This window comes from Chenopodium album, chromosome 7 (assembly GCF_948465745.1).
Source record: "Chenopodium album chromosome 7, dcCheAlbu1.1, whole genome shotgun sequence".
Classification (NCBI taxonomy): Eukaryota; Viridiplantae; Streptophyta; class Magnoliopsida; order Caryophyllales; family Amaranthaceae; genus Chenopodium; species Chenopodium album.
In genome coordinates, this window is record NC_137840.1 from 49,893,194 (window position 1) to 49,907,170 (window position 13,977).

The 13,977-nt window shown below is 41.7% G+C and overlaps 1 protein-coding gene across 1 annotated transcript; it reads left to right on the forward strand.

The window, feature by feature from the left end:
- Window positions 1-3,189: 3,189 nt before the first annotated feature.
- LOC145640278 (uncharacterized) lies at window positions 3,190-3,651 on the forward strand. The gene has a single exon (XM_081691578.1). The coding sequence runs from the start codon at window positions 3,190-3,192 to the stop codon at window positions 3,649-3,651; it is 462 nt and encodes a 153-aa protein (XP_081547704.1).
- Window positions 3,652-13,977: the final 10,326 nt, after the last annotated feature.

The following is a 13,977-nucleotide window of genomic DNA, read 5'->3' on the forward strand; positions in this document are numbered from 1 at the left end:
GACAATTCGATCTTTTGCAGGAATGGTGAACCTATTCAAGGTCCAGTTTGCTAGCAGTAGAAAAATCGAAAAGCAGTCTTCAGATCTGTACCGTGTCGTGCAGAGACATGGTGAATCCCTGAGAGATTATCTTAACAGGTTCAATAGGGAGAAGATTGGAATACATAAGTGTGATGCTCCCACAACAATCGAAGCATTCAGAAGAGGATTGCTAGATCATAGTGAGCTCTACAAGGAGTTGACCAAATATCCCTGTACAACCTTTGAAGATGTGCAAGCCAAAGCTATGGCTCAAGTCAGATTTGAGGAAGATGCGTATGCAAGAAAGACTCCCGAGCTAGATCGCCAGTCAAGAAGGAGCAACAATTTTCCTAGAAGGGATCATTGATTCAAGCCGTATCAGCGTTCCCGCTTTGAGGAGGGATCAGTCAATGCCGTCGAAGAAGAATTTTCTGACTGGAGGGAAGATCCTGAACTCCCACCTAAGTTACATGAGTATTGCTTCAATGTTAACCCTGCAAGAGTAATTAGGACCTTAAATAAGATGGGAGATACTGTGTAATGGCCCACGAAGAGTGACAGGCCTGGAGAGAAGAAAGATCCGTCCAGATGGTGTGATTTCCATTCAGATATCGGTCACACTACTGATGAATGTGTCGCGCTCAGAAAGGAAGTTGCGTACCTGCTAAAAAAAGGCTACCTCAAAGAACTCCTGTCAGATAAATCCAAAGCTTCAGGAAGGGAAAGAGAATCTAAGCAAGGAGGCCCTCCACCTCCGCCTCCATTGTCAAAACCATCTGTTTCATATCAGGAGGATCAGAAGTATGTGGTTTAACGTATTCAGCAGCGAAGCGGCATGCAAAGGAGAGTAATAAGGATCAACCTGCCAAGAGGGAGAAATCCAAGATAGACATTCCCATCATGTTTGAAGAAAGAGATGTAGTAGAAGGCCATCATGACGACCTAGTGATTTCACTCCCAGTTGGAAATTGCATGATCAAGCGAATCCTAGTGGACAATGGAAGCTCTGCAAACATCATCATGCTTGACACTCTGAAACATATGAACATAAATGAAAAGAACATCGTCAACAAGTCAACAATGTTAGTGGGATTCAGTGGGGAAACCAAGAAGACAAGTTGAGAGATTACATTGGCCACGTACGCAAAAGGAATCAACCTACATGTCAAGTTCCTAGTGATTGACACTCTATCTTCGTACAATATGATCTTAGGCAGACCTTGGATACATGAGATGAAGACCATCCCCTCTACATACCATCAAGTCATTAAGTTTCCTACTAGGTGGGGTATTTAAGAAATCAGAGGAGATCCTAGAGAAGCCAAGGAATGTTACAAGATCGCACTGAAAGCAGCATCTGCAGAAAAGAGTTCAGCATAGCAATCAGAGGGTCAGCTGGGCCAAGAAAAGTTAAGTATAGCAGAAGAACAAGAAGCTACAGAAGTCTAGTTGAACCCCAAACATCCAGACCAAAAGGTCAGAATAGGATCAGAATTGAAGTCAGAACTCAAACAACAAATATATGACTTTCTAGAAGAGGAAAAAGATGTATTCGCTTGGACCCATGAAGACATGAAAGGCATCCCTCCAGACGTAATTACTCACAAGCTGAATGTAGATCCACTACATACACCAGTAAAGCAGAAGAGAAGGAAATTTGCGCCATAAAGGAACAAGATTATTAATGAGGAAATCCAGAACCTATTGAAGACTGGAAAGATCAGAGAAGTAAAGTACCCGGAATGGGTCGCTAATGTAGTAGTAGTCAGGAAGAAAAACGGGAAATGGCGCATCTGTATAGAATTCACATATATCAACAAGGCATGCCCAAAAGACCCGTTCCCTCTACCTCATATTGATGCCATGGTAGACGCCACAGCAGGACATGAGTTACTATCCTTCATGGACGGTACACGTACAGTGGTTACAATCAAATCCTCATGCACAAGAATGACCAAGAGAAAACCGCTTTCATTACCAGTCAAGGAATATACTGCTACAAAGTAATGCCTTTTGGATTGAAGAATGCAGGAGCAACATATCAAAGGTTGGTGAACAAGATGTTCAAAGAGCAAATAGGGAATACAATAGAGGTCTACATAGACGACATGGTAGTAAAGTCCAAAAAGGCAGAAGATCACGTCAGAGACCTTAGAGAAGCATTTTCCATCCTGAAGCAGTACGACATGAAGTTAACCCCACAAAATGCACATTTGGAGTATAGTCAGGAAAGTTATTAGGATACATGGTTACGCAAAGAGGAATAGAAGCCAGCCCAGACCAAGTCAAAGCCATCCTAGACCTAGAGCGACCAAAGTCGAAGAAGGATGTACAAAGCTTAACAGGGAAAATTGCAGCGTTGAATAGGTTCATCTCAAAATCTTCGGACAAGAACAGAGCCTTTTACGAAGTATTGAAGAAGAATAAGGAATTCAAGTGGGAACAAGAGCACGACGAAGCATTTCAGAACCTGAAAGAATACTTGGCCAACCCATTGATTCTCTCTAAGCCTAAGGAAGGAGAGCCGCTCCAGCTATACCTCATAGTGTCTGAAGGGACGATCAGTGCAGTCCTCACAAGAGAAGAAGACAAGGAGCAATTCCCAATCTACTACGTAAGCAAAACCCTACTAAGTGCGGAAACGAGGTATGCGTCATTAGAGAAGATCATTTTAGCCTTAGTTACTGCTTCAGTGAAGTTACGCCCATACTTTGAAAGCCACTCCATACGAGTACGCACCAACTAACCCATCAAAGCTATCATGAGAAAGCCCGAAATGTCAGGAAGGATGGAGAAATGGGCCTTACATCTGAGCAGGTACGATATATAGTACGAGCCCAGGACTGCAATCAAATCACAAGCCTTGGCAGACTTCGTAGCAGACTTCAGCCCAACTCTTGAGGAAGAAGCACAAAAAGAAGTATTGGCACTATAGGAACCAAAGCTACACAAAAGTGGATACTCCACACAGATGGCGCAGCGAACATACGCGGAGTAGGCCTAGAAGTAATACTGACATCACCCCAAGGAGACAAGATAGCACAGGCAATAAGGTGCAACTTCAAAGCCACCAATAATGAAGCTGAATACGAAGCGCTAATCACAGGATTAACCATTGCAAAGGACATGAAGATACAACATCTAGAGGTAATTTCATACTCCTTACTCATGGTAAATCAAGTCAACGGAGAATATGCAGCAAAGGATACCAGGATGGTAGCTTACCTGGAAGTCACAAAGAAGCTCATTAAAGAATTCAAGGAATTCAAGATAGATCAGGTACCCAGAAACTTGAACACTGAAGCAGACGCACTAGCAAACTTGGGATCAAACATCAACCTAGAAGAATTTGGAGCTATCCCCCTAGTGCACGTACTCTCTCCAGCCATAGAGAAAGAATCGACCGTGAGCGTCTACAAAGTTCAAGAAAACCCTACAGAGAAAGAAGGCAGCAGCTGGACAACACCACTTAAAGAGTACCTCTTGGACATGACGAAACCAACAGGGAAAGTAGCAGCTCAAGCACTTGCTCAAAAAGCCTCCAAGTACTGCCTAATCAGCAATGTACTCTTTAAGAAATCTGCAGCAGGCCCCTTCTTACGATGCCTAGAAGAAAAGGAAGCACAGTAGGTCTTACAGTCTTTACACAGTGGAGAATGCGGAAATCATTCTGGAGGAAGGAATTTAGCCAACAGAGCACTTAGAATGGGATACTACTGGCACAGCATGAGAAAGGACGCAGCAGAATTCCCCAAGAGGTGCCCAGCATGCCAGAAACACGCACCCTTGACACACAGGCCATCAGAAGAGCTACATCCAACACTGACACCTTGGCCATTCATGAAGTGGGGAATGGATATAGTAAAACTTCCTCCATCATCAGGACAAAGAGTATACTTCTTAGCAATGACTGACTACTTTTCAAAATGGATCGAAGCAGAAGCCTACAAGGAAATCAAGGATAAGCACGTCATATCGTTTATAAAAAGAAACATCCTAAGCAGATTCGGGGTACCAGCAGAGATCATTACAGACAATGGATCCCAGTTCATCAGTAATAAGACTACAAAGTTCTGTAAGGAATGGAACATCTCCCTCATCACGTCTACACCTAGGTACCCACAAGAAAACGGACAGGCACAGTCAAGCAATAAAGTCCTCATAGGTAACATGAAGAAAAGGCTGGAAGGAGAAAAAGGGAAATGGGAAGACGAACTACCCAACATACTATGGGCAGACAGAACAACTCCAAAAGGCGCTACAGGGCACACCCCATTCTCGTTGGTGTACGGATATGAAGCAGTGATCCCAACAGAGGTAGAGGTCCCCACAACAAGATACGGGTTAATGACAAAAAGGAATCATGCAGAATTAATTCACAACCTAGACACAGTGGAAGAACTAAGAGAAGACGCAAAAATGAGAATGGTAGCATATCACCAGGAAGTAGCAAGATCCTTCAACAAGAATGTCAGAACAAGAGTCTTCAAGCTGGGAGATTGGGTTCTCAGAAAGGTATACGAAAATACCAGGGAAGTAAACGCAGGGAAATTAGCACCCAACTGGGAAGGACCTTACGAGATCATTAAGGTGGTAGGCAATGGAGCCTACAGACTCAGAAATGCAGAAGGAAAAGAGGTACAGCGAAGCTGGAATGCAGCGCACTTAAAGCTATATCATTTTTGAGGAGCGAAGGTACGTAGTTATCACCTCGATCTTATCTTTTTACTAAAAAAAAAAAAAAAAAAAAAAACAGAAAAACAAGCAAAAAACCAAAAAAAAGAAAAAAAAAAGAAGGAAAACAGAAAAGCACAAAAATCTCCAACAACCAAAATAAGCACGAAAGGTACTCCTCTCTACTCACACTTTGTCAATTCAATTTATGATCATTACGAGCACTGACTTTGGCATCGGAGGGCCGTTGGGGAAACCCACGGCCACCCCTCACATTATTCTGTTTTGCAAGGAGCAACACCTACACTACTAGGCAAGAGCACAACAGGTCATCACAGAGCTAGGGTTAATCATCCTTGCAAGGAACAAACCAACTGTCCTCACAGAACAAACAAACACATGTAAGAAACACTACATTCATATTACAACTGCAATACAACTGTAATACAACTGTAATACAACTGCAATACGACCGTGTAGGGAATAATTTCAAGCCTTTAAAATCCCACTAGCTTGAACCCCACTGTGATCATACACTAAAGTACGGTGGCGTCCAAAAGGGAAGAAGATAGAGCAAAAGAGTCGCCAACAAGTTTTTTTAGGAACTTGTAAACCGTTCACGAGGTGAAGGTTACACCCCTTAACGATCCAAGAGATCGTCAACTCCATAAGGTCTAGAACCAAATAAGGGTTCGGGGATGAAGGTACAAATCCAACCTAAAAGAGATTGAACCTGACCTAATAATAGGCCTCTACTTTATTCTGATCGTATTCATGTGCGCTTTCTAATTAACATGCAATCAATAGGATTAATCGTAAACCTGTTTAATCTATGTTGGTTGAATATTAATGCACAAATAAACTATTATTGGCGATCACTTGAAATATAATCACATTAACCCTAACAAGATTATTAATTATCTTATTAAGCGTGATTACAAGTACAAATTCCCTTTAAACATGCATAAAAGACGTGATCAAGCAATAAATATAAATATCAAGCAACATACTAAATAATCAATATCATGAATAATAATTATAATCATAACAATAAAATAATCATCATCAAAATAATAATAATATTCATAATCATCATGAATTATAACAATTATAATCATAATCATGTTCATGTTAATATTAAAGCATAATAATAATAGCAAGATCCTAGGCATGATACTAACAAGATTAATAACAAACCCTAGCATGTCACTAAGCAATAAAAATCAAATCTTTAGCCCTAACATGATACTAGCAATCAAAAATATTAGGAAGAATATAGAAAGCATCGTAACAATCATATTTAATATTAAAAATACCCTAGACATGATACTAGGAATATCATAATAACAATGTAAACATGATTTCTACATCATAATATCAATAAAATCAATTAAAGTACTTACTTTGATGCCTCGTACCTCTTTCTAATAACAAAATACACACGTTAGTAACTTCAAGGAAAATAATAAAAATGACAGGGTAAAGTCGTATCCCCTAATAAAAAATAATTACCTAAATCACTAGCTAAGGTAGATAGGGAAGTAGGGTCGATCTCCACAGGGAAACAAGTCTTTTTACTCCTAATTAATTATTATAATCTAAATTATTTGAGTAACCAATATTTATAATTAAGTATGGAACTAAACTACAAAGAATAAGAGTAGGGAGAAAACACTATATAAAGGAATCTAGGGCATAGGTTCACCAATAAACAATACTCCAGGGTAAAACATAGTAATCAATCATTGACATGGCATAAGTAACATGATTAATAGGCTCTCGCAATTTATTAATCAACATAGATCTAACAGGCTCTCGCAATTTACTAGATCTAAGCTCTTATTGAAAATAGCCTTTAATATCAAATTAACATCTGCTCGATTCATCAATTTAATATTGCTATACTTTTACAAGCCGCAATTGTAAAACATTAAAACAATCCAATAAGAAATTATCATGCAATACCAATAATCAATAATAGTCAATCATCAACGCATCAATTAACCAGATTGTAAAGGGCTCACGCTACTTATTACAATCACACAATTAATTTACCGGTATTAAATCTCATCTCTCGAATCTTGACTTAACCATTTATAAATTAACTTTCCTATTGAAATTAGACCTAAACATCAATTCTCATCTCTCGACTCTTGAATCAATATTGTCAAACTCATGCATAAAAGATAGGCCTAATCTAGTCACAGAGCATTAAATCAATCAATAGGAAATTAATCTAGCATTGATAATTAACAACAATAATTTACCCCTTCATATTATTTATTAGATCTCCATAAACCCTAGAAATTAAACTACTCACATATATTAAAAACTAAACTAATCAAAACAATAAAATAAATCATGGTGAAAGGAATAAAATAAATAACTAAGATTAAGGGAAGAGAAATCGTTACCAAAATAAATCTGGAATTAAAGAAAGAATTAAGAACAAAGGTTTAGAGAGAGATTAAGAGAGAGAAAACTAGTAGAGAGAGAAAGTCTAAGAGAAAAGGTTAAGAGAAGAGGAAGAGAAGAAGAAGAGAGAAGAAGATCTCCCCAAAAGAAGAGACGATCTAAAAACGTATTACGGAGGAGTATTTATACTTCGTACAAAAATCCTAAACTAAAACAAATTAAAACGACGCTAATCGTCCCCTAAAAATACACGCGCCCGATCGGGCGCGCCTTTTTTTATCTCTAATAGCAATCTCGCGCCCGGCCGGGCGCGTCACCGGGCGCTTCTCCCGCCCGGCCGGGCGCGCCTCCGGGCGCCAGCTTTTTTGGCCGGGCGGATCATTTGGGCCACTATTTGGACTTCGATTGGGCTCCAATTCTTCGGGCCAATCTGGGTTTCCTCTTTGGGTCTTGAATACTCGGTTCAAATGCCCCGGTATCACCTATACCGAGCCCTTAATCACCGGTTCGATGTCTCTAACCGGCCCTGGGCTATAAACTCTGGTCGTGCTTCTCCAATGTTCGTGATTGCTCCAAAATATCTCGGGAAAATACTCCAAAAGCATAAATCCCTGCAAAAGTCAACCAAATCTACGAAAACACTAGAAAACACCAATTAGTAATAAAAGTGGCTCTAAAGAGCCAAAAACACTACTAATTATGACCAAGGGACGGGGGTAAAATACTATATAAAACGAACACATCAAAAAACAACAATCAAATTAAATAATTGAAAGAGAGATTTGGGACCAAACCCTCAGAAATTAAAACCTTTCACGTCTAGGGCGAAGGCAACTTCGAATATGGCTAGGTGTTTCTAGATCTTGCGAATGCGGAATTTTGTATTAAAAAAGCAAAGTTTAGAAGAAAGATGAATGAAAGAATGCTAATTAGAACTAATTGTTGAGGAAAACATGTGAATGAGGAGAATTGGTGAATGAATGGTGAATGATAGATGTAGATGATGATTGATGATGATTGGTGAATGAAAACGGAGTTTTTAATACGATATTTATAGAGAAAATCAGCCAAAAAAGATAAATTAACAAAACAGAGTCTGACGCTTAGGAAACAGAGCTGGCGCCAACCCTGGCTAGCTGGCGCCAGGCACCAATGGCTAGCGCCAGGCGCCAGGCCTGGTTCCAGGCGCCAAGGCCTGGGGTTGGACGCCAAGCTTGATTTTAACGCGTTTTCGAAAATTCGATAAGTTTACCGTACTGAAGGATAAAATAATATAATTTCTTCGAAAATGTTATTTGATTTTGATTAAAACTCTGAAAAGTCAACAAAGTCAACTTATCAATGCTAATTGAATTAGGAATGAAAAGAACCTTCTAGAAGATTCTAGAAGACTAAAACCATTCCTAATTGCATTAGGAATGATAAATCATATTAGGCCCTCCCCAAGATCATTGGGCCGTACATAAAGCTCAAACCGGGCCCAGTTTGGTAATTTGGCCATAATTTCCTCAATATTCATCGGAATTGAGCTTATAATATATCGTTGGAAAGGTCTTTGCAAGCCCATCCAACTACACTACTATTGGACCCATATCATGGACCAACCAAACCGGATTGGCTGTTTTCTTAAAATAAAGTTTTCAAAAACAGAAAGAAGAGAAAAGAAATTAAAACTTTCCGCAACACTAGACCTTTCCACACTTTCGTTTCATTCGATTATGATTCGACGTGAAAGGTACTCATCACTGGGTTTGGTTTTGGGGAGACACAAATGGGTGTCTACAGAAGCCCCCACTTTGACTGAGTTTGGAGAAACGCAAGTTTCGAAAACAAAAGTCAAAGTATCGATAGGTACGGAGAATGATTCAGAACGTTATGCGATCCTAAATAAATCTTGTAACGCCGATACCTGCAAAACTAGCATTAGTTAAACAAATAAAAGAGTTAAGAAACGCGTATCTTGCACCGTCGAGCACACGTCTTCGAAAGTAACCGATTGTTTTGATGACCTCCGGCAAGCTAGAGAATGCCATCTCGCTTGAAAACTGCTATGCCCGTAACTGCTTCCAAATTAGAAGATTTCTTTGCCTGAAACTATCCTCTCCGCAATGATAATATTCCACATCCTAGGGAATACTATCGAAGATTATTTCTCTTGAAATAATCCTCAGTCGCATTGACAATATTCCACATCCTAGGGAATATCATCGAAGATTATTTCGCTTGAAATAATCCTCAATCGCATTGAAAATATTCCACATCCTAGGGAATATCATCGAAGATTATTTCGCTTGAAATAATCCTCAGTTGCTCGTGACAGCTATCCGCAAGCTAGGGAACGTTGTCGAAGATATCCTCTCTTAAAGTTATCCTCATTTGATGCGATAATTTTCCAAAGGAAATTACCGAAGATCCACGTTTGTCGATCTTTTAAAGTTCGCCCGAACTTTGCTTCCGCTATGCCTATACGTCGGCATTCTTGTTGCTTTGAACCTGTATGTCGGTGCCTTTTTTTCTAATGAGCCAATGCTTAGGCGCTTTAAGCTAAGTGAGACGATCTCTTATCAGGTCGATCACTTTATGTAATCAAGCCGATTACTAAATCATGTCAAATTGCTTAGAGGGGCTAACTGGCGTACCAAGGAACCCAAAAATATGTTTCAGAAGGTTAGCACAACCTCATCAGGTGGCTAGATGCTTTGGCGTTGCTGAAAGACCATCAGCGCCAGCTATTAGACGTTAGCGCCAGGCGCTGACGTTGGCGCCAGGTGCCAAGCCCAACTTGTGACGCCAATGCCTAGGGACTGGCGCCAGCACGGGAATCTCTTTAAATTCCCATTTTCTCTTCATTTCGCTGCTCTGTTCGTCGCGAAACTGCTCGAGGAAACCGAAAGCTTCAATTGCTCATTGCTTGCTTGTTTCTCAACCGAATTCGCTCAAATTTGTTGCAAATCAAAGCTCTTTTCATCTATTTTCCCGATCTATGTAAGTTTTCCTCAAACCCACATCAGTTTTTATGAATTCTTGACATGCATATTCACGAATTTCATGAAAATTCGAATTTTATGATGCTCAATTTGCTTTGTTTGTCAAGTTTTATGCCATGAAATTGCTTGATTATGTTTGTATATTGCCTTGGGAGTAATTTGAGACTTGTTTGACTCAATTTGGTGAAGAAATAAGCAATTTTCCATTGTTGGACCACTTAAGGTCGTGAAGAACAATGTGACTCGTTCTTGACATTTTTGCTAGCAATTCTTGTCCAATTTGTCACAATAATCACTATAGTGTTGCAAGAAATTGTTTGTTTGCTTGAAAAATGTTGTTATGCTCAATTTGAATTTGTGCTCTGTTTTAGTACTACGTACTCTGTTTTTGCGAACATAGTATCATACGGCTAGGCGAACCTTAGATACTATAGAACCTTAATTTATTATGATTCCGCACAATGTAGCATGGCTAGACAACGAGGCTCGGGTTCACGGTCCCGAAACATTAGACGGGAGCATGAGCCCGTAGAGGACGACGCCACGTCGTCCACTTCGCTTAGTCGACTTCCGGAGTGGGACGAGCGGACTCTGTTCTTCGCCCCTGTCCACCACATCTCCGAGAGGGTGAGACACGGTACCGAGCCCGGGAGGACACGACATCACGGCTCTGGCTGTGACGGTTTAGGCGATTTGTACAGGATGCACATCGCTAGGGATCTTGAGACGAGGCTCCTATGGGAGTCTTGCGGGCTAGCTACTCTGTTTGAGACCTCCGAGGCTATGGTCGCCTCCAGCGGGGATCATCACGTAGTGCGCGCTTTGGTGGAGTTCTTCTGGGACACCACCAACACCTTTCATTTTCCTTGGGGCGAGATGATGGTCACCCCTACGGACTTCAGTCTCATCACAGGACTGGAGTTCACTTCTGTGCCACTGCCGTTTGACGGTGGGATTGACGTCTTTTCTTCAGAGGTCGAGGAGTTGTTGGGGCCGATCGCTATTCGGGCCCGAGCTGAGGTCGAGACGACTCAGTTCAGTGCTAGAGGGATTCGCCGTTCGACGCTGGCAGCGACTCTTGATGACGATGCGACCTCCCGAGAGCAGCGGGTGCGCATCTTTGTGCTGATGTTGTTGTCAGGGACATTCTCTCCCGACAAGGGTAGTAGGGCATTGCTTTACTACCTTCCTGCTGTCCGTGATCTTCAGCGGATCGGGACTTATGACTGGGCCAGCTTGGCCTATGCTGACTTTGTTCGTGCACTGAGGGACTCGTGTCGTCACCGGTCCTTTAGGACAAACGTCGCTTTGTCTGCTTTTTGGAAGGTCGTAGAGGTAAACATTATTCCCTATAAAGTTTTAGCCCTACATATTAGTTAGCATTTATTCATACTTTTAACTCCTTGTAGATCTGGTTCTACGAGTACTTTCCTTCCATTGCGCCGGCGAGACCATCGCCGAAGGGATTTCCGGTGAGCGCCTCTTGGGGCGGCCACCATGTGGACATGCCTACTGAATGTGTTCGGAGCTGGATCATCTCGGTACGACTTTTATCGTTTGTCTTGCTGTTCCGCGGTGCCTTAGATATATTCCTGCCTGATTGATGCTTTTTATAGGGACCTGAGGTGGTATACCGACCGTGGGGCGGTTGGACAGTCCCTGGATTAGCCGCACAGTACTCTGCTGAGCGTCGCTACTTTCTGGGGACCTATGGAGCGGTCGCGTACTTAGGAGAGAGGGTCACTAGACAACACTCTTCTGATGTTTTCGTCGTTCCTGCCGCTCCACCACATCATATGCTCGACGAGGCGCGGTTGTCGAGCATGTCTGAGGGAGCTGGTACCCCTTGGCGGTCCCATGCGATCTTCGGGCGGTGTTATTCTGAGGAGCTACTACCTTTGTTAGCTCCAGCCCCTGTACCGGCTGAGGATGTGAGGGTAAGATTCTTTAGCTTTTTATTTTTCGCTAAGTAGCCCCCAAGTAATACTTTACTGATTTTTTCCGTTTTATCAGGACGGTGCTGCTGAGTTCGTGCCACCCCGTATGTCCATCCACTACCAGGGGATGTACGGGCCGATCGAGGAGATGATTTCTCCGGCTCTCGAGGGTGAGCGCTTTGTAGAGCGGTCGATTCCTCGCCACCAGACTAGAGTAAGCGTAGTTTTTTTCAGAATTTTGTGTTCATATATCATGCATTTTTTACTGACTTATTTTTCTGACAGTTTTAACGCGAGGTGGTTTCGGCTATGGCACGATGCATAGATGCCTTCCGGAGCCAGCTTATCCGGATGAGAAATGTGGCCACCTGTTGTCGGGATGACGTTGTCCGAGAGGTAACCTTTCTTTACTTATTATTTTTGCATTACTGCTTCAATTTTACCTTGTTTCTGATTTAATTATTCTTGCAGGGCCAGCCTATCGCTTCTCACACCCGCACGAGACATGAGGGGCGGAGAGATCCGGCGAGGTCTAACTCGAGACGTCGTCGCACTTCGTCAGGGGGTAGAGGCGGTCGCTCTGAGGCTGCTCGAGCCGACGTTGCTGAGGGCTCGGGATCTTCTTCTGAGGGTGCTCCTGCTGCACCGGTAGGAGAGGCTACCTCGGCTTTCAGAGGTGGCAGGATGTATGAGGTTGGCTCGTCATCGCAGCAGCCTCCGCGGTCTCAGCCTCAGGTTGATCCTGGCTGGAGTGGTCCTCTCTTGAGTCTCCCTCCTCCCACGAAGATTAGAGCTGGCGCTGCAGCTGGAGCCGGTGGAGAGGTGACTCCTCGTACGACGCAATTTTATGACATGATAGGCCTACGTCCTCCGGCGCCGTAGTTCGTTCCTGTGTATATTTTATTTTGACTTTTTTTTTATAGAACTTTGCCTTTGACTCATGATTTAGAGACACATTTTGTATTTTTATGTTATCATAAATTTATGATTATGTGTATGTTAGTGTGTGCAAAAGAAGTGTGACAACAATTTTGCGCAAAAATTCCGTCATTTTTATTATTGATGGAGGATATTATCCGACTCTCTCCCCCAAAAAGAAAGAATAAAAAGGAAAAAATTAAATAGAATGTCGGGTGTTTGGAATTTAGAATAAAGTCCAAAAAGAATAATATAAATTAAAAAAATAATATCTATATTTAAGTAATTAAGAAAAGGATAAAAAAAAAGATGTTTATGAGAATTAAACAGAGCCATAAAGTCATTAACCGACTCGAGTTTAATATTAAAAACGCAAGCTGAGCACGCGCGGCTATCTTGGTGACTTGGCGCCAGCTGGCGCCACAATATGGCGCGTGGCGCCAGACGCTAAGCTTAGCGTGTGGCGCCAAGCTCGGGGGTTTGACGCCAATTGACGCTGACTCCGTGTTTCATTCTGATTAAAACTCTTCGCAATTTGTGCATAAATAGCCCCTTGCCCAGCCGATTCTTCTCATAATTCCAGCGAATAAAATTATTCTCTTCTTTAGAAAAAATAATAATTATGTCTTTAGCCACTAAAACCTTCACCCAATACACTCATGAATGGTGTCGATCTCTTAATGCTAGAGACAGAAAAGAATTAGATTTATTTCACTTGGGGGGAATTTATGGCATCAAAGGGGTAGATCTAGACCTAGACTTCATACATACCGCTTTAGAATTTTGGAATGTTGATACGCATTGTTTCAGAATAGGGTATGATGAGATTAGCCCTTTGCCAGAGAAATTTGGTGCTATCTTAGGCTTCCCTGAAATAGACCTCGTAGTAATCCCTAGAGTAGACGCATACTACTATAAGGATTTTGACCGTTTCTTTAATTTGAAGGAAAGGGATTTATCAAAAATAGTGGATGGCAACATAGTTAATTTGAAAGAATTCGCACGCCATTATTTTGATAAACCTC

What these genes read in the sequence shown, in the direction of transcription:
- LOC145640278 (XM_081691578.1), top strand. Translation starts at nt 3,190, where the DNA reads ATGGTAAATCAAGTCAACGGAGAATATGCAGCAAAGGATACCAGGATG.